The sequence below is a fragment of the Patagioenas fasciata genome, chromosome 22, assembly GCF_037038585.1.
Source record: "Patagioenas fasciata isolate bPatFas1 chromosome 22, bPatFas1.hap1, whole genome shotgun sequence".
Lineage (NCBI taxonomy): Eukaryota > Metazoa > Chordata > Aves > Columbiformes > Columbidae > Patagioenas > Patagioenas fasciata.
In genome coordinates, this window is record NC_092541.1 from 2,251,453 (window position 1) to 2,269,461 (window position 18,009).

General features: G+C 66.7%; 1 protein-coding gene and 2 non-coding genes across 5 annotated transcripts; 2 read left to right on the plus strand and 1 right to left on the minus strand.

Moving 5' to 3' along the window:
- Positions 1 to 1,009: 1,009 nt before the first annotated feature.
- On the plus strand, positions 1,010 to 13,149 carry CACNB1 (calcium voltage-gated channel auxiliary subunit beta 1). Of its 3 annotated transcripts, none has more exons than XM_065856415.2 (13): positions 1,010 to 1,351; positions 2,490 to 2,576; positions 4,000 to 4,119; positions 4,729 to 4,851; positions 4,946 to 5,082; positions 5,172 to 5,248; positions 5,473 to 5,621; positions 7,006 to 7,086; positions 7,178 to 7,236; positions 8,361 to 8,470; positions 9,198 to 9,349; positions 9,434 to 9,529; positions 10,358 to 11,468. In XM_065856415.2, exons 1-13 carry the CDS (start codon positions 1,265 to 1,267, stop codon positions 10,646 to 10,648), a joined length of 1,569 nt encoding a protein of 522 aa, XP_065712487.1. In that variant the 5' UTR covers positions 1,010 to 1,264; the 3' UTR covers positions 10,649 to 11,468. The 3 variants fall into 3 exon arrangements, with proteins under 3 accessions (XP_065712487.1, XP_065712488.1, XP_065712486.2); XM_065856416.2 differs by lacking the exon at positions 5,473 to 5,621 and adding an exon at positions 6,852 to 6,871 and having other exon boundaries at positions 1,013 to 1,351; XM_065856414.2 differs by lacking the exons at positions 1,010 to 1,351; positions 2,490 to 2,576 and adding an exon at positions 11,475 to 13,149 and having other exon boundaries at positions 3,994 to 4,119; positions 10,358 to 10,543.
- A 1,429-nt stretch (positions 13,150 to 14,578) lies between these two features.
- TRNAI-UAU (transfer RNA isoleucine (anticodon UAU)) lies at positions 14,579 to 14,669 on the minus strand. The gene is given in 2 exon segments: positions 14,579 to 14,614; positions 14,632 to 14,669. It is a non-coding gene; the product is annotated as a tRNA-Ile (tRNA).
- Positions 14,670 to 17,015: 2,346 nt separating this feature from the next.
- Positions 17,016 to 17,087, plus strand: TRNAC-GCA (transfer RNA cysteine (anticodon GCA)). Its single transcript has one exon. It is a non-coding gene; the product is annotated as a tRNA-Cys (tRNA).
- Positions 17,088 to 18,009: the final 922 nt, after the last annotated feature.

An 18,009-nucleotide genomic window follows, 5' to 3' on the forward strand; every position in this document is an offset into this window, starting at 1 on the left:
AAACACAGATAAACACAGGCTTTTGCTGTTTCAAAACCCACTCGGCGTCTTCGGAAAACAAACAGCAAAATCCGAAGGATCCCGAGACAACGGTTGGGTTTGAATGACCGGTCCCATAGTGGCTCTGGGGTGTTTTGCTGCTGGAAATGGATGTTCGGTGAAGTTTTTGGCCCATTGTGTGGGCTGGGGGGGGGAAAAGGGGGGGGGTGTGTCACTGAGACCTGTGGGAGCGTCACCCGTGTGTCCCCAAGTGTCACCTTGTCCCCTCTGTGCTTCCCTGGGGGGAAGAGATTGGTGGGACCCCAAAGCTTTCAGCCCAGGTGGGGATGGTGCAGCTGGTGCAACTCCCCCTAAAAATGCCTAGAGGGACCCTCCAGCCCCCCCTGAGATTTTTGGGGGACCCACCACCCCCTGGGGTGACATTGGGTGTCTTGTCCCCGCCGTTTGGTGACAGTTAATGACGGTAACGAGGCGGCAGCTGTCCCGGCACATTGTCCCGCAGCAGGAAAACGCCGGCTCGGGATGGGGGGGACACGGGGGGGCTGAAGGAATGTTGAAGTTTCCAACAGCCGGCGGGGGCTCCTGCGGTGCCGTTTGTGTGGGGTGAGCGTGGGGGGCTCAGCCCCTTCCCACCTTGGGATCAGCCCCCGTGGGTTCTCTAGGTGGGGGCAGCAGGGACCGGGGGGTGCGGGTCAATCTGAGGCTGTGGGGTCCCAGCTGGGGGGGTAAAAGGGGAAATTTGGAGTCCTGGGGGAGCCTCGGGTTCCCCAGCCCGTGGTACATCCCACTGAAAGCCCTGACATTTGAGGGGGGGGCACGGCTGCCCCTGTGTGTCCCCCCCAGCCACACAACAGCCTGGGAGCCCTGTGCCCCCCCATTTATTTGTTGGCGGGGGGGGGAGCAACAAGCAAGTCTGCTCCAGGCTAAAGGCTGCGGTGGGTGCGCCCCCCCATTTAGATCCTCACCACCCCCACCATGGGAAGGAGCCACTTTGGGGGTACCCGATGTGGGAAGCGGGGGGGCTGCATCCCCGCACCCCCATCCCTGCGGTTGGAGCGGCGGGGGCGGCCGCCACCATCCCTCGTGTCCCCCCCGCCACCATCCATCCCCACTCCTCCTTCCTCCTCCTCCTCCTCCTCCTCTCGCTCCCGTCACCGCGGGGGCCAGGCCTTGGGCTCCATCGTCACCGTCATCATCTTGTCCCTCTCTCCGTGTGTGTCTGTGTGTGTGTCCCCCCCCCCGCCCCGAAAACCCGCCGAGCTCCATGGTGCGGGAAGGCGACATGGCCCGAACCCCTTACAGCTCCACGCAGGACATCCAGATGGACGTCTTGGACAACGCCACCCTCCAGGTGACACCCCCGGGGGGCTTGGGGACAAAGCCGTGGGGCGGGGGGGGGGGTCCATCGGTACCCTTGTGCAAAGCACGAGCGCCATCAGTCCCCTCCCGCACCCCATAATGGGGATGATGCAGAACAGGGTGCCCCCCCATAACCAAGCTTACCCCAAATCCTTCACCCCCCCCCCCGCCCTCATGACACCAAGGGAAGGGGGCGCCCAGCCCCTTGATTTGGAGAATTTGGGGGGCTCTGTGCCGCTTGCTGTGTCACTGCTCCCCCCCCCAAAAAAACCACCCACCCCCAGGGTTTGCCCACGCTGGGGTGGGGAGGTGGGTGTTGGGGGGGGTGTTGTGCGCATGGGGAAACTTTTAAGATTTGGGAAAACTCTGTCCCTCCCCCGCCATGTCCCCTTCACCCGGGGGGGGCACGGGGAAGGGGTGTGTCCCTGGCTGGTCCCAAATGGGGGGTGCACCGTGGGCTCGGGGAGCACCTTGTCCCCATGGTCTGGCTGGGTGCTGACCCCCCATGGCAGCCTGGGGGGCATCAGCCGTTTGGGGTGACACACACAGGCCCTGGGCGCAGCGCTGGGTGTCCCCCCCACCCCAGGGCCACCGTCCCCACCCCACGGACCGTCACTGGGTCCCAGCCACATCCATGGGAGCCATGGATGGGCTGGGGGGGCTTTAAGGGGGGGCGATGGACCTAAAAATACCCAACGCTGCCCGGCGTGGGGACCCCCCACCCCCGGCTGGTGGCAGCTGGGCCCAGCTGTCCCCTGAGACAGCCGGGGGGGGACAGCCCCGCTTGTCCTGTCATGTCCCAGCTTCTCCCCCCACCCCCAGCACAACCTGTCACCCCCCAGGAGGAGCTGCAGGGGGGACAATGGGGCAGCCCCATAACCTCCGGTTCATCCCAGCACGAGGCACTGGGAGAAGTGTCGGGGTCCTGCTGGCTGGCGCTGGGGGGGGGTCCCCAATGGTGTCCCCTTCCCTGCCTCAGTTTCCCTTCTCTCACCCCCCAGGAGCTGGGTTTTCTTGCAGGGTGGGAGGACGGAGCACCCCTGGTTGTTGGGGTTTGGGGAGCACAGAGTTGCCCCCCCAAATGCTATGATTCCAGTGCCCTTACTTCCCAATTTGTTTCCCCCCCCCAGGGCAAGTACAGCAAACGCAAGAGCCGCTTCAAGCGCTCGGACGGCAGCACCTCGTCCGACACCACCTCCAACAGCTTCGTGCGGCAGGTGGGCGCCGGGGGGGCACAGCTGTCCTGGGGGGGTCCTACGTGCCCATTGGACCCCTTGTCCCCCCCATTACTGAGCTGGGGGTCCAGGTTTGCACCCACACCTGGCTTAGGGGGAGCGCGGGCATTGCAGTGGCTGAGCGCCCCCCGTCCCCGCTCTGCCCTGCGCTGGGTGCTGGGGGGTATTAACTCCACCGTATTGACATCATTTGGGGTCCTGTACCCCTCCTGGGGGTGCTGGGACCCCCCCCAGCTGTCACCAATCCCGCCCTCCCCAGCCCCATCCACCCCTCAGGGCCGCAGGTTTGGCAGCGGCCCCTGTGCCCCCCCCGGCCCCCACCCCCTGCCCGGCACTGGGCTAAATATACCCGGGGGCGGCCGCGAACGTCCCCGCGCTGAAACCTGACCCACGGGTGTCCCAGCCCGGCGCCCGCGCGACCCACTCGCCCCCGGCCCCGCCGCCATGGACATGGCCACCAAAGACCACCCGGCCGCCCCGGTGAGCGTCCCTGTCCCCCCCCAGCCCCCCCAAACCCAGGGTGTGCCCCCCAGCACCCTCCCACCAACCCCCCAGCCCTCCCGTCCTCGGATATGGGGGGGATTGGGGGTGGTCCCAGGAGCTGGTGGGACCCTCGGGGTCTCTGGGTGTCTGGACCCCCCCAGTGACCCCCCACAAAAGTCCCTCCGTGGGGCTGGGAGGCTGGGGAAGGGTCAGCCCCCCAGGAGTGGCTGGAGGAGATGGGGCAGCTGGGGTCTGCCCTGTGGCTTTTGGGGAGGGGGTCACTTGGGAGGCTGTGGCCCCCACCACGGTTTGGAAAGCAGGGGGCACAGTGGGGATGGGGGTTCCGGGGGGCCCTGGGGGGTTTAGGGGGTTATAGAGGGGTGGTGGGGAGCAGCCCCCACCCAGGGGTGGTTGGTGACTTTACTGTCCCCACCGGGCCTGGGGAGTGAACGGGGGGTCCCTGACCTCCCCCCCACGCCGAGCTCTGGCCTTGTCCTGGTGTGACCCCAACTCACCCCATAGGACCCTTCCCCATTGCCATGGGACCCCCATGGCGGGGACAGCACTGTCCCCAGCGCTTTCTCCCAAGCGGGGGCAGCGGGCAGGCGTGGGGGGGTCCTCGTCACCTTCCCGGCTGTACCGGGCGGCGCGGGGCCGGGCGCAGGCGCCGGCGCGGTGTCACGTTCCGTGCCGGAGCGGTGGCAACAGCTGCGCCGGACCCGCCGTCACCCCACGGGGTGTCCCGGGCAGCACTGGGGGGCGGCTTTGGGGGGGGGCGCCGTTTGTCCCCAGAGACCACGGTGATGGGCACCAGCCCTAGAGAGGAGGTGCTGGGAGGTGGGGAGGTGGCTACGGGGTTGGGTTTGGGGCTGGATTCGGTGTTTTGGGGGGGGCACGGCGCAGGTTAACCCCGCTCCCCCAGGGCTCAGCGGAGTCGTACACCAGCCGCCCGTCGGACTCGGATGTGTCGCTGGAGGAGGATCGGGAGGCGCTGCGCAAGGAGGCTGAGCGCCAGGCCATGGCGCAGCTGGAGAAAGCCAAGGTGGGAGGGACGATGGAGCCCCCCTCTGCACCCCCTGCCCCAGCAGGATGGGACCTTCTATGGGTCCCATGCACAGGAACCCCCTGCGCTGTGTCTGCTCGCGGTCCCCGTGACATCCCGTCCCCTCCAGCGGTGACACCTGGGTGGCACTGGGAATGGAGTAGCGGCTACTGGGTGGAACTGGGAGCCCGGACGCCTGGGTTCTCCACCCATCGCACCTTGGCTATGTCACTGGGATAATTAGCTAATGAACCCCTCGTTATGCTCTTAATGAGGAGCTGTGCTGTGCTGTTTGGGGGGCACTGGAGGACTTGGGTGGCTGGAATGAATTTTGTAGAGAATTCCCTTTTTTTAGGAATTCTTTGGATTAGATGATCATTTGCTCCTGGGGCGGCGTGGCCGCAGTGTCCCCAGTGTCCTCAGTGTCCCCAGTGTCCTCAGTGTCCCCAGCATCCCCAGCATCCCCAGCATCCCCAGCATCCCCAGTGTCCCCAGCCCCGCTGCCCGCCCAGTCACCCAGTGCTGCCCCAAGGGGACAGTGGCTCTGGTTATGGGGGTGTCTCGGTGATGTGGGGCGGGGGTTGGCGCTGAGCTCTCTCCTCTCGGCAGACGAAGCCGGTGGCGTTCGCCGTGCGGACCAACGTCGGCTACAACCCATCGGCCGGTGACGACGTGCCGGTGCAGGGCATGGCCATCTGCTTCGAGCCCAAAGATTTCCTGCACATCAAGGAGGTGGGGGCCGGGCTGGGGTCTCTCAGGGGGTCACAGCCCCAAGGGTGGGTTTTTGGGGGTTTCAGGTGTTTTTCCCCGCCTCTCCCCGGTGCAGAAGTACAACAACGACTGGTGGATCGGGCGGCTGGTGAAGGAGGGCTGCGAGGTCGGCTTCATCCCCAGCCCCGTCAAGCTGGAGAACATGCGGCTGCTGCAGGAGCAGAAGATGAGGCAGAACCGCCTGAGCTCCAGGTGGGACTCATCCTGACCCCCCCTGGCTCCCCCTGGACTCCCCATCCCACTCTCACCCCCGTCCCCCTCTTTGTGCTTCTCCCATCCAGCAAATCGGGGGACAACTCCAGCTCCAGCCTGGGTGACGTGGTGACAGGGACCCGCCGGCCAACCCCCCCGGCCAGCGGTAAGAGCGGCCTGAGCTCCAGCCGGGGGGGCCTTTCCACCCCCCAGCCCCTCGGCGTGCAGGCAGGCGGGTACCCCCCGAACAGGGACCCCTTCTCCTCTGCTCTGCCCCTCCCATCCCCACCACCCTCCTGCTCTTCCCCCCATCTCCATTTCTCCCTTCTTCCATCACCATTATCACTGTTCTTTCCCCCTGCGCGGCTCCGGCTGCCCCCCCGTCCCCAGGTGCCCTGGACATGCCTAGCTTTGCCTTTGACCCCGATGAGTTAGAGGAGGAGGAGGAGGCCATGGACACCCACCGCTCCCCTAAGAGTAGCGTGAGCAGTGTCACCACCCCCCCTGCCCACAACAAGCGCATCCCCTTCTTTAGGAAGGTAATGGCACCTCTTGCCCGCCCTGGCCCGGCTCGCCTGCTGCACCCTGCCTGCCCTAACACTGCCTGGGACGGCTGGGGGGGCACCGCCGGGGGCATGGGGGGCTGCCTCCCCCCATGGGTTCATGGGGTGGACCAGTCCGTGGCTGTACCCTCCGTGATCTATGGGATGGGTCAGTCCGTGGCTGTACCCCCCCATGATCTATGGGATGGGTCAGTCCGTGGCTGTACCCCCCGTGGTCCATTGGATGGGTCAGTCCGTGGCTGTACCCCCCCACCCATGATCTATGGGATGGGTCAGTCCGTGGCTGTCTCCCCCCGTGGTCCATGGGATGGGTCAGTCCGTGGCTGTACCCCCCCCATGATCTATGGGATGGGTCAGTCCGTGGCTGTACCCCCCATGATCTATGGGATGGGTCAGTCCGTGGCTGTCTCCCCCCGTGGTCCACTGGATGGATCAGTCCGTGACTGTCCCCCCCCATGATCTATGGGATGGATCAGTCCGTGGCTGTACCCCCCCCCCACCATGATCTGTGGGATGGATCAGTCCATGGCTGTACCCCCACTCTCCATGACCTATGGGATGGATCAGTCCGTGGCAGTACCGCTCCCCCACCATGGTCCATGGAATGGATCAGTCTGTGTCTGATCCTCCCCTCGTCGTCCCTGGGATGGATCAGTCCTTGACTGTACCCCCCCCCCCATGGTGCATGGAATGGATCAGTCCATGGGCTGTCTCCCCCGTGGTCCATGGGTTGGATCAGTCCGTGGCTGATCCTCCCCCCATGGTCCATGGTATGGATCAGTCCGTGCCCCCCCGCCTGTGTCCCCCCGTGTGCGCATGGTGTGTGCCCGCACTGCCGCTCTCGTCTCCCCCGCGACTGGGAATGGACCGTTCCTCCCCCCCAAACTGGGTAGAACCTGGCCGGGGCGGGCGGGTTCGGGCTCAACCACAGCCCAGCTCGGGGGGTCACCAAGGGCTGGTGGGGGCGAGCCCCCCCATCCCACCCTTTAAGTCCCCCAGAGCCCCTGCTCGCACCCCAAATTGGACTAAGAGCAGAGCGATGCTTTGTGTGAAACACGCTTATGGGGCAGCCCCCGGGGGGGACACTCATCCCCCGGGGGGGACACGCATCGCCAGCCCAGCTCGGTGCCCCCACCCGCGGGTAACACGCATGCCTTGTTTGTCTTCTCTCGCCCCCCCGGCCCCGTGCGGCCTCTCGGGACGTAGCGAAGCAGAAGCAGAAATCGGTGAGTAGCGTCAGGACCCCCCCGGGAGGCCCGTGGGGAGGGATGGGGTGTCCCCCGCTTGCAGCCCCCCCATCCCCAGAGCTGTCCCCCGTGCGTGTCCCCGTCCCCGCTGACCCCCCCGCTCTGTCCCGCAGGCTGAGCATGTGCCCCCGTACGACGTGGTCCCCTCCATGCGCCCCATCATCCTGGTGGGGCCGTCGCTGAAGGGCTACGAGGTGAGGAGTGGGGGGTATGGGGGGGGCAGGGCCTTGGGGGGGGGGCCCCGGGGGGACCTCAGCCCCCCGCTGTCCGTCCGTCCCTCCCCAGGTCACGGACATGATGCAGAAAGCCCTCTTCGACTTCTTGAAGCATCGCTTTGATGGCAGGTGAGACGCCGGGGGACCCCTGATCCCATAGGGGCACCCCTAAAACTACAGGGGGAGCCTCTAAACCCGTGGGGGACCCCTAAACCCTTATGGGGCACCCCTAATCTCATGGGGGCCCCTTAACCCCAGGGAAGACCCATAAGACCACGAGGGGAGTCCCTAAACCCATGAGGGACCCCTAACCCCTTGTGGGGCACCCATAAAAGCACAGGGGGAACCCCAAACCCCATGGGGGACACTTAATCCCACGAGGGGACCCCTAATCTCATATGGGTCCCCTAACCCCATGGGTGACCCCTAAAACCACAAGAGGAGTCCCTAAGTCCATGAGGGACCCCTAACCCCTTGTGGGGCACCCCTAAAACCACAAGGGGAGTCCCTAAGTCCATGAGGGACCCCTAACCCCTTGTGGGGCACCCCTAAAACCACAGGGGGAGTCCCTAAGCCCTTGGGGAACCCCTAACCCCTTGCGGAGGACCCCTAAGACCATGGGGGAAACCCCTGACCCCATGGAGGACCCCTAAAACCACAAGGGGAGTCCCTAAGTGCATGGGGAACCCCTAACCCCTTTTGGAGGACCCCTAAGACCATCAGGGGAACCCCTGACCCCTTGGTGGGACCCCTAAAACCACAAGGGGAACCATAAACCCCATGAGGGACCCCTAATCCCATGAGGAACCCCTAACCCCTTTTGGAGGACCCCTCAGACCATCAGGGGAACCCCTGACCCCTTGGTGGGACCCCTAAAACCACAAGGGGAACCATAAACCCCATGAGGGACCCCTAATCCCATGAGGAACCCCTGACCCCTTTTGGAGGACCCCTAAGGCCACGGGGGGAACCCCTGACCCCTTGGTGGGACCCCTAAAACCACAAAGGGAACCCTAAACCCTATGAGGGACCCCTAATCCCATGGGAGACCCTCAGCCCTGCCCCGTGGTTCTTGCCTTTTGGGGGGATCTCTCCCAGCTCCAACTCCAGGCAGCCCCGTGCACAGGGTGGGAGGAATGGGGTGCAAAGAGGGTCCCATCCTGCCCCCCACAAGGAGCTGTGTGTTTTTTCTTTTGGGGGGGCTGCACCCGCTGTCGCTGCCCCCACCCCCTGGTGCCCTCTCGGTGCGGCAGGATCTCCATCACGCGGGTGACAGCCGACATCTCCCTGGCCAAGCGCTCCGTGCTGAACAACCCCAGCAAACACACCATCATCGAGCGCTCCAGCACGCGCTCCAGCCTGGGTAAGGGGGCGCAGCCCCCCCACAACGACCCCCACCCCCCCAAGCCTCCATCTGTATCAGCCCCGCAGCCTCTCGTCCCATTACCCGTCCCCCCCTGGGTGCTCGTCCTGCCTGCGCCGTGGGGTTCGGCGTGGGGTTCACCGCCATGGGGTGACTAACACGGGGGGACCTGGGGGTCCTGTGCCCCCCCCGGCTGGTTTGACTCAGTGTCTCTCCCCCTCCTCCCCTTTTATCTTCTCTCTGTTGTGTTTTTCTTTCCTTTTTCTCCTTTCCTTTGAGTTTCCTCCCCTCCGCGCTGCTTCCTTCCTCCCCTGCTCCTGATACAGATGTCTTGGGTATGTAGCTCGGACCCCCAGCAGCCCCCTCCCCGGCTGCGGGGGCAATGGGGGACATGTCCCCTCATGTCCCCATCCTCCCTGCCAGGCTCTGGGCCACCCTGACAGAGTCTGGGGGTTGGGGACACCCTGGTCACACAGCCCCACTGATCCCCCCACCCCAAATGTGTGTGGTCCAGGGGGCTTTGTCCCTTTGTCACCCAGCTGGGATCCCACTGCCACCTCCCATCTACAGTGACCCCCCCCAGTCCCTGGGGTGACGCTGGAGCGGTCAGATCCCCGTACTAGACCGCTCTTGGTCCTGTCCCTGTCCTGTTGTCCCCACAGCCCCCACATGCTCCCCGTCCCCCTGTGCTGTCCCCCTGACCCTCGCTGTCCCCCTGTCCCCACAGCCGAGGTGCAGAGTGAGACCGAGCGCATCTTCGAGCTGGCGCGGACCCTGCAGCTCGTGGCCCTGGACGCCGACACCATCAACCACCCAGCCCAGCTGGCCAAGACCTCCCTGGCCCCCATCATCGTCTACATCAAAATCACCTCTCCCAAGGTGGGTGCAGCCCCAGAGCGGGGGGGTCAGGGGTGGTGGGGCCGGGTCCCTGCGGCCACCCCAGGGTGTCACCTGCTGCCCCAGGTGCTGCAGCGGCTGGTGAAGTCCCGGGGCAAGTCGCAGGCGAAGCACCTCAACGTGCAGATGGTGGCATCCGACAAGCTGGCGCAGTGCCCGCCCGTGAGTGTGCCACGCCCTGCCACGCCCATTGACCACACCCCAGTCTATAGGCTCCGCCCTTGGTTCAGAAGCCCCGCCCTGTCCCACCCTTTCCCATTGGCCCCACCCTAGTCTATAGGCTCCGCCCTGGCTCATTGGCCCCGCCCCAGTCTATAGGCTCCACCCTGCATCCAGAAGCCCCGCCCTGCCCCACCCTCTCCCATTGACCCCACCCTAGTCTATAGGCTCCGCCCTGGCTCATTGACCCCGCCCCAGTCTATAGGCTCCACCCTGCATCCAGAGGACCCGCCCAGTCTCATTGGCCCCGCCCTTGTCTATAGGCTCCACCCTGGCCCATTTGCTCCGCCCCAGTCTATAGGCTCCACCCCAAGTTCAGAAGCCCCACCCTGTCCCATTAGCCCCGCCCTTGTCTATAGGCTCCGCCCTGCCCCACCCTCTCCCATTGACCCCACCCTAGTCTATAGGCTCCGCCCTGGCTCATTGGCCCTGCCCCAGTCTATAGGCTCCACCCTGCATCCAGAGGACCCGCCCAGTCTCATTGGCCCCGCCCTTGTCTATAGGCTCCACCCTGGCCCATTTGCTCCGCCCCAGTCTGTAGGCTCCACCCCAAGTTCAGAAGCCCCACCCTGTCCCATTAGCCCCGCCCTTGTCTATAGGCTCCGCCCTACATCCAGAAGCTCCTCCCTGCCCCACCCTCTCCCATTGACCCCACCCTAGTCTATAGGCTCCGCCCTGTCCCATTGACTCCGCCCCAGTCTATAGGCCCCACCCTTGGTTCAGAAGCCCCGCCCTGCCCCGCCCTGCCCCACAGTCTCCTCCCACCGCCAGGAGATGTTCGACATCGTACTGGACGAGAATCAGCTGGAGGAGGCCTGCGAGCACCTGGCTGAGTACCTGGAGGCCTATTGGAAGGCGACGCACCCCCCCAGCAGCAACCCCCCCAACCCGCTGCTCAACCGCACCATGGCCACGGCCGCCCTGGCCGCCAGCCCCGCGCCCGTCTCCAACCTGCAGGTACAGGTGCTCACCTCCCTGCGCAGGAACCTGAGCCTCTGGGGGCGCGGGGGGGCCGACAACACCCCCAGCCCCCCCGGAACCCTGGAGGAGCACGCGCTGTGACGTGGCAGCGGGGACACCCCCGGGATTGGGGAACTGCAGCCCCATGGGAGTGGGACCATCCTTGGGATCGCCCCCCAGCCGGGGACCTGTGGCCCCCCCGGGGGTGCTGCAGCCCCCCAGGGATGGGACTGACCCTGGGATTGCCCCCTCCCGGGGTCCTGCTCCCCCTGCCCCTGTTTGGGGGCACCCCGGGGATCTGCTCCCTGCCTGGGGGGGGCGCCATCCCTGGAGTCGGGGTCCCTCTGGGGTCCTGTGCCCCCCTCCCAGGGGGATTGATTGGCTTCCCCCCCCCGCCAAGACCCCCTGGGAATTCAGGGTTTCCCTGTGCCTCCCTGGGGCTGCTGGGGTGCAGGACCCCCCCCCACGCCTCTCCAGAGCTCGGGGGGGCCGTGGCAGAGCCTCACCCCACTGTGTCCTTCACGATGCTGAGCCTGGGGGGTCCACAGCATCCCCGAGGCTCCACAGCCCCCCCGGGACAGGGGGCACGGGGGGAACGTCTGTCCTGTGTTGTCTGTCGCTAATTCTTCCAGCGAGCAGGACGCCGGCGCGCCAGCCCCCCCACCCCACAGCCCCCCCCATGCTGCTCTTCCCCCCCATCACCCCCATCCTGCCCCGGTGACCCCCCCAGTGCCGTTTGGTGACCCATTGCTGTCATGTCACGAGTGAGCGGTGCCATAGGGGCAGGCCAGGCTGGGCAGGAGCGCATGTGCCCCCCCCCCACCCCACCATCCCCACAGCTAACCCGCCCCCCCCACTAACCCCCCACCCGTCTGTCTGTCCGTCTGTCTGTCCCTCCTTGCACGGTGTGGTTGCTTCTCCTAACCAGGGTCCGTACCCGGTGCCGGGGGAGCACGGCCGCCTCCGGCAGGGCCCGGCCGAAGGGGGGGGCCACGGGCAGGGCCCCCCCGTCCCGCCGGCCCTCCGCAGCCTGTCCCGCCAGGACACCTTCGACTCGGAGCCCCCGGGCGGCCGGGAGGACTCGTGCTGCATGGACATCGAGATGGACCCCGGGGACGAGGAGCCGCGGCCCCCCCAAAACCACCAGCACCCCCCCGGTGCCGAGGATGAGAGCCGGGGGCCGCGGGGCCGAGCCAAAGGGCAGGACCGCTATGGCCCCCCCGCCCCGCCGGAGCCCCTGGAGCAGGGCGATGCGGGGGGCTGGGGCCAGGACGTTTACATCCGTTAGGGCGGGGGGTGCCCCCCCAGTGTTGGTTTTGGGGTGCGGGGAAGCCCCACCGGTTGCCTTTGTGCCCCACTCCCCACCCCGAGCCCAAATGTGCTGTGGGGAGCCCCAGCTTTGCCCTGGGGGCTCCCCCTGCCCCACTCATCGCTGTGGGGGGGTCACCCCCCCGCCACAGCCCCCCCAGCATCTCACGGTGCCTCGGGCCCTCCCTGCCCCACAGGGAGAGCAAGTGACCAAAGGGGACCCTGGCGTGTCCCCGTCCCCTGGGCACAGGGTGGGGGGGCCGTGTCCCCCCCCCCGGGTGTCCCCGCTTCTCCATGGTGCTGTTTGCCACAGGGGGACCCCTGACCTGGTGGTGGCAGTGGGGGGGGCCCTGTCAGCTGTCCCCCCCTCCCCAGCCAGTGCCTGCAGCCTGGCACTGCCCCCCCCGCAGGGCTGTGACCCACAGCCCCCCTGTGCCCCCCAGCAGCTGGGGGGGTGCATGTGTGTGGTGTGGCTTTGGGGTGCCCGCCCCGGGGTGCTGCCTGCTGGGGGGGGGGACAGTTTGCATGTGTTTGCCTCTGAGGGGCTCTGCCTGAATTTTGGGGTGTGGGGGGCAAATCTGAGCCAGTCTGGGGGGGTCTAACACGTGCTAACAGCTGCCCAGCCTGGCCTGCCATGGCAGCACCCCAGGGTCCCTCTGCCCTGGGGGAGCCCCCATGCTGCCCCCCCCCTTTCCCTGGGCCCACTGGGGTGCGCCAGCCCCAGCCCCCCCGCCACATCTGTCCGCTCTCTGTCCATCCAGCTGTGTCCGTCTGTCTGTGAGTCTGTCTGTCTGTGTGGCCCCCCAGCACCCCGGGGCACTGCCTTGTCCCGCACCCGCCCCGAGGTGTCCCTTGTCCCCCCTGTCTCTGTGGGGGTGACCACACCAGGGCGACCCCCCCCAGGGGGATGCTGGGGGTCCCTGGGGTTGCTGCCTTACCCAGACCACCAGCCTTGCAACCCCACGCCGGGGGGGGCTCAGGGGCACCCAGCTGCTGCCAAGCTGCCTCTGCCCATCGCGTGCCTCAGTTTCCCCCTTTTTTGGTGGGGGGGGGGTGGAACTCGGTGTCTTGTCCACCAAGTGCTTTGAGACACACCTGCCCCCGCAGCAGCCGGGGTCTGGCCAGTGGGCCCCCCCCACCCCGGGCAGAGGAACGTCCCTTATTTATGTCACTCCACGACCTTTATTTAAAAAGACTCGACAAAGTGTATTTTATTTATTTATTCTCATGGGTGTGTGGGGGGGACTCGCCCCCCTCGCTTGGTTCTTTGTAATAAACATTTCGGTGAGACCTGCGCCGCTTGTACCTGGTGGGCTCTGTGGGGGGGACACACGCGTGGGCGCAGCTCGGCTCTGCAGGGACCCCACGGCGCCTACCCGGGGAGGGGATGGAGCTGGGACCTGCCCGGCTCCTGGGGGGGGGGACGAAGCCCCGGCACAGATTTGGGGGGCTCTGCCGCCCCGCTGCGGGGGGAACGGGCACCGGTGGACCCCACGGACCCCGCGCCGCCCGGCACAGCCAGGAAGGTGACGAGGACCCCCCCGCGCCTGCCCGCTGCCCCCCGCTTTGGAGAAAGCGCCGGGGGCAGCGCTGTCCCTGCCATGGGGGTCCCATGGCAATGGGGAAGGGTCCTATGGGGTGAGTCGGGGTCACACCAGGACAAGGCCAGAGGTCGGTGCGGGGGGAGGTCAGGGACCCCCCGCTCACCCCCCAGGCCCGGTGGGGACGCGCTATTTACAGGGAATAAATATCAGGGCTGCCGGCACCTCCACTCGCTCTTCTCCGGCCAGTACTCAAACGCCTTCCTGCAGGGGGGACATGAGGACATCAGTGCCACCACCTCAGTCCCTGCCTTATTTCCACCCCCCCACCCAGCGCAGGACCCAGGTGTCCCCCTCCCCAGCTCGGGGGGGTGGGTCCCCAAACCCCCGTACTCACTCTCGCGTGGGTGCAGCGGGCCGGCAGAGCAGCCCGGCCTGGCAGGGGCAGATCTGGTTGATGCTGAAGGCGAGACCCCCGGGGGGGACGTGGCAGTTCTGTCCCAGCGCCAGCCGCCGCTGGCACACGCGCTCCCCGTGCCGCCGCGCACAGCACCCACCCGCGCCGCACTCCTCGTCACGCTGGCACCGCGCTCCTGCCGTGGGGTGGCAATTCGGGTTAGGGGGTCCCCCATCCCCATGTGCCCTCCCAGTGCCGCGTTGGCTTCGCAGCATCTGGCTGATGCTGGAGCTGCGCCCCATTGGCATCGTGTCACCTTGTGTCCCCAAGCTCCCAGCGCCCTGCTCACCCTCCTGCCCGTCCGGCACGGGCTGCTGGCACTTCCCGAACATGCAGAGGAGGCCGTGGGCGCAGTGGGTGTCCCGGCGGCAGTACTGTCCCGCGGGACGCGTGGGCAGGCACAGCCCGAAGTGCTCGTCGCAGAAGTGCCCGTGGGTGCAGGGGGTGGCCGGGCTGCACGGTGTCACCTGCGCGGGGGGTGGGGGACAGCACGTCAAGGGACCCTGACCCCAGAAAGAGCAGCAGGGGGCAGAAGCTTTGTATGCACATTATGAAGAGAAGCCGGGCTGGGTGCGGGTGCGTTTTGGGGTGACCCGTTCCCGCGGGAAAACCTCCGCGGCAGCTCTAGGGTTTTTCCTCGGGAAAAGAAAACCCGGTGCGGGATGGGGTGAGCGGCCGCGGTGCGGGAGAGGCGGCCGGAGCCCGTAAAAGCGCCGCTAAAAGTCCTGCTCCAGGTGAGGCTCGAACTCACAACCTCGGCATTGCTCCGCGTACTGCCCTATAAGTACCGCGCGCTGACCGATTGCGCCACTGGAGCGCCCGGCGCCGCCCGCCGCGGCCGCGCTCGCGACCGGCCCCCCCCGCTCCGGATCCCGCTCCGGATCCCGCTCCGGATCCCGATCCCGCTCCCGCCCGCGCTGCAAACTGCGCTCCCACTCTGCCTGCAAACCCGGGTCCCCCCTCTGCGTCCAACCCGGCTGCAAACCCACCTCCCGCACCCACCCCAGCTGCAAATTCTGCACCCACCCCAGCTGCAAATCCAGCTGCTAGTTCTGCACCCACCCCTGAGTACTTGCTGCAAATCCAGCTGTAAGTTCTGCACCCACCTCTGCTCCAAACCCACCTCCTGCTCCCACCCAGTTGCAAGTTCTGCTCCCACCTTTGCTGCAAACCCTGCTGCGAATTCTGCTCCCACCCTGCTCCAAACCCACCTCCCACTCCTGCTCCAAACCCAGCTCCCACCCCTGCTGCAACTGCACCTCCCACCCCCTCCTCGGGAGCCCCACACCCGGGGGGTGACACCCACCACTCACCTCATCCAGGTTGTCCCCGGGGCTGCCGCTCCTGCCCAGTGCGGCTTCGTCGGGCAGGTGCTGGGGCAGGGAGTACATCCAGGCCCAGAGGTAGCCGGAGGCGGCGGGCAGGAGAGAGGCGACGAGGCACAGGACAGCTGGGGACACCATCGTGCTGCTGGTGGGTGGCACCGGCTGCTCGGGTTTGGGGGCAGTGGGTTTATGTAGCCCACGGCCTATCTTGGCCCCCGCTGCTAAAACTGTTTGCCCACCTAATGGGGAAGGAGGAGGCAATCAGGGGTTAAGGGATTTACATAATTGCCAGCCTTCCCCTGGCTGGGTGCTGCAGCCCCAAAGTAAACAGCCCCCCCCCCCAGCAATCTGGATCCGGCGCCTGTTCGGCTCCAGCGCCGGCCCCAAGCACCCTTGGGTGCAGCCTGGGGTGCCCCGGGTCCCCCCACAGCTCGGGGTGGCAGGGGCACCCAGTGGCTCCATCCAACAGCGTTGCCGGGTTTGTCCCCCTTTGCTGGGGCGGTGGGACACTGCGGGGACAAGGGGGAGGCAGCAGGAGAGAGCGGGGGGCAGACGCTGTGCCCCCCAGGAAGGGCAGGATGGGCACACGGTTGGTATCTGCCCCGGTGTCTGTGTCCCCGCCACTGCCACTGTGTGCCCCATCTGCCACCCCCTGTGCACACACGTCGCCCCGGGGGTGACACACGTGTCCCGGGGGGGTGACGGGCTTTGCACCTTCCCTAATGGCTTTGCAAACGAGGTGTTTGCTGTCCTGGCCCTTATCTGGGCAAACTTGCGAATGGCCCCCCCTGAGCGGATCCCCCAGACAATGTCCCCAAACATGCTGGGGGGGCTCAGCCAGGGCGCCTTGCGCTCCCCCCGATCTCTCCAATACACTTTGCCAACTGGGAAGAGCCACCACAGACCGGGTTCCCAGTTGCTGGAGTGTGGCATGGGGGGGGCTGCAAGCAACGTTCTGGGGGGGTTTTATCCCCAGGGGCTGCTGAAGGGGACAAGACCAAGAGCTGGTGGCTCGCTGGGAGTGGGGTGCACCGCGGTGTCCCCTCATCGGGCTCCAGGGACATGTGCTGCTGCAGGGAAGATCACCCTCTTGGGGTTTCTCTTTGGGACTTTGATGCCCTGGGTAATTCCCCTGTTTTCGTGCCTCAGTTTCCCCGATCCATATAAAGGAAGGCGGTGAGGCCGCTGGGTGACACAGGGGAACAGGGCAGCTCAGCGAGGGGACACCCCAGAGCGACAGCTGCACCGGGGTGACCCTAAACCTTTGTCCCCATGGTCCAGGCGGTGCCGGTGCCCAGGGACACGCTGCGGGCCAGGATGTCCAAATCCGGCCCCGTGTGCCCCCCCAGCTGGCGTTTGCGCAGCAGCTTAGGGAGCAAATATTGACCTCGCTCCCCGGGCGCAATCAGGGCCGCTCCCCCCATCCGTCTCCCGCTGGGTGCTGGTCAGACGCTGCTGTCCCCCGCTAATCCCCTCCCGCGCCGCGGGCAGCATAGCAGCTCCGCTCCCCAAAAGCCTCAGGGCTCCCCAAAAGCCTCAGGGGTCCCCCAGCCCCCGGAGTGGGGTTCACGGCTTTGCAGCAAACTCGGGGTTTGGCTGCATCCCACTCTCTGCAGAGGGGGGGTTTTGGGGCTGCTGGTGCCACGTCCCCCCTAAGCACTGAGGGTGGGTGTGGGGGGCTGCATCCTGACTCTGTGTGTGCTGGGGGGAAGGTGAGATTTGGGGGGGTGCACTGCAGCTGCGTGTGCATGTGTAGAAGTGCATATGGTGTTTACTGGTGCGCACTGGTGTGTGCAGGAGCTCGGTTGTTTAGCACATTGAACACGGACTCCAGCAGAGGGGGTATAGCTCAGTGGTAGAGCATTTGACTGCAGATCAAGAGGTCCCCGGTTCAAATCCGGGTGCCCCCTTGTTTTCCTTTTTCCCTTGGGGGGCTCCCCCTCTTTTTCACCCCAATTTCTTTGCTCCCCAGACCCGGGGGGAGGTCGCGCCCTGCTGCTCCTCGCAGCCTCCGGGTATTTCTCTTGCAGAAGGACGGATCCAGCTTGCCCGTGGGGACCCCAGAGCGGTGCCCTCCCTTCTGCCCCCCCCAGCTTTCTCAGTTCAGGTCCGCAGGGCCCCACGTTGTTCCCGCACCCCCCAGCTTTGAGCGCAGGGTTGGGGGGGGCTGCTGTTGCTCCCCCGGCCCTCGGCACGGAGCACATCTCTGCTGCTCCTGGGGCTCTGCGGTGCCAGCTGGACCCCCACCCTGTGACCCCCGCACCCTGTCACCCCAACACCCTGTGACCCCAACACCCACGACCCCCAGCCCCCTCCCCAGCCCCCCAGTGACCGGCACTCCTGCGGCAAAGTGGGGGGAAAGACGCTGAACGTTTGTGCTGCAGAGACGGGTTTGCTGATGGGGGGGGACCCCCGGGGCGGGGGGGGACGCTGGACCCCCCCAAAGGCGGTGGCTGCCGTTACCGTGCAGCCGCTCCGGCTGTTGGTCACCAGACGGCAGCGAGCGGCGACAGGCGCTGGTTTGGGGGGGCCACGTACCCCCGCAGGGCCGGGGGAGCTCGGTGAGGCTGGAGGGGGCTCAGCAGAGCAATTTCCCCCCCCCCCAGCCTGGTTCGGGGTCACCGAGCTCGGGCTGCCCGCGGTGGGGACAGGGACAGCCGCGCTGCTGTGTCCCCATTGCCGGGGGGGCTCAGCACATGAGACCGATTTTTCTCCAGGGAGCGGGGGGAGCGCAGGACTGGGGGAGCGGGGGGGTCCTGCCGCCGGTTTCGGCTCCATCCCGCCCCCCCGGCCCCACCCACAGCCCCACCCCCGGCCCCACCCCCGGCTCCC

Bases quoted from the DNA above. Each gene is read 5' to 3' on its own strand.
- CACNB1 (XM_065856415.2), top strand. From the start codon at position 1,265: ATGGTGCGGGAAGGCGACATGGCCCGAACCCCTTACAGCTCCACGCAG. The intron at 5,249-5,472 runs GTAAGAGCGGCC...CCCCGTCCCCAG, and splicing joins GCCAACCCCCCCGGCCAGCG to GTGCCCTGGACATGCCTAGC. The intron at 7,087-7,177 runs GTGAGGAGTGGG...GTCCCTCCCCAG, and splicing joins CGTCGCTGAAGGGCTACGAG to GTCACGGACATGATGCAGAA.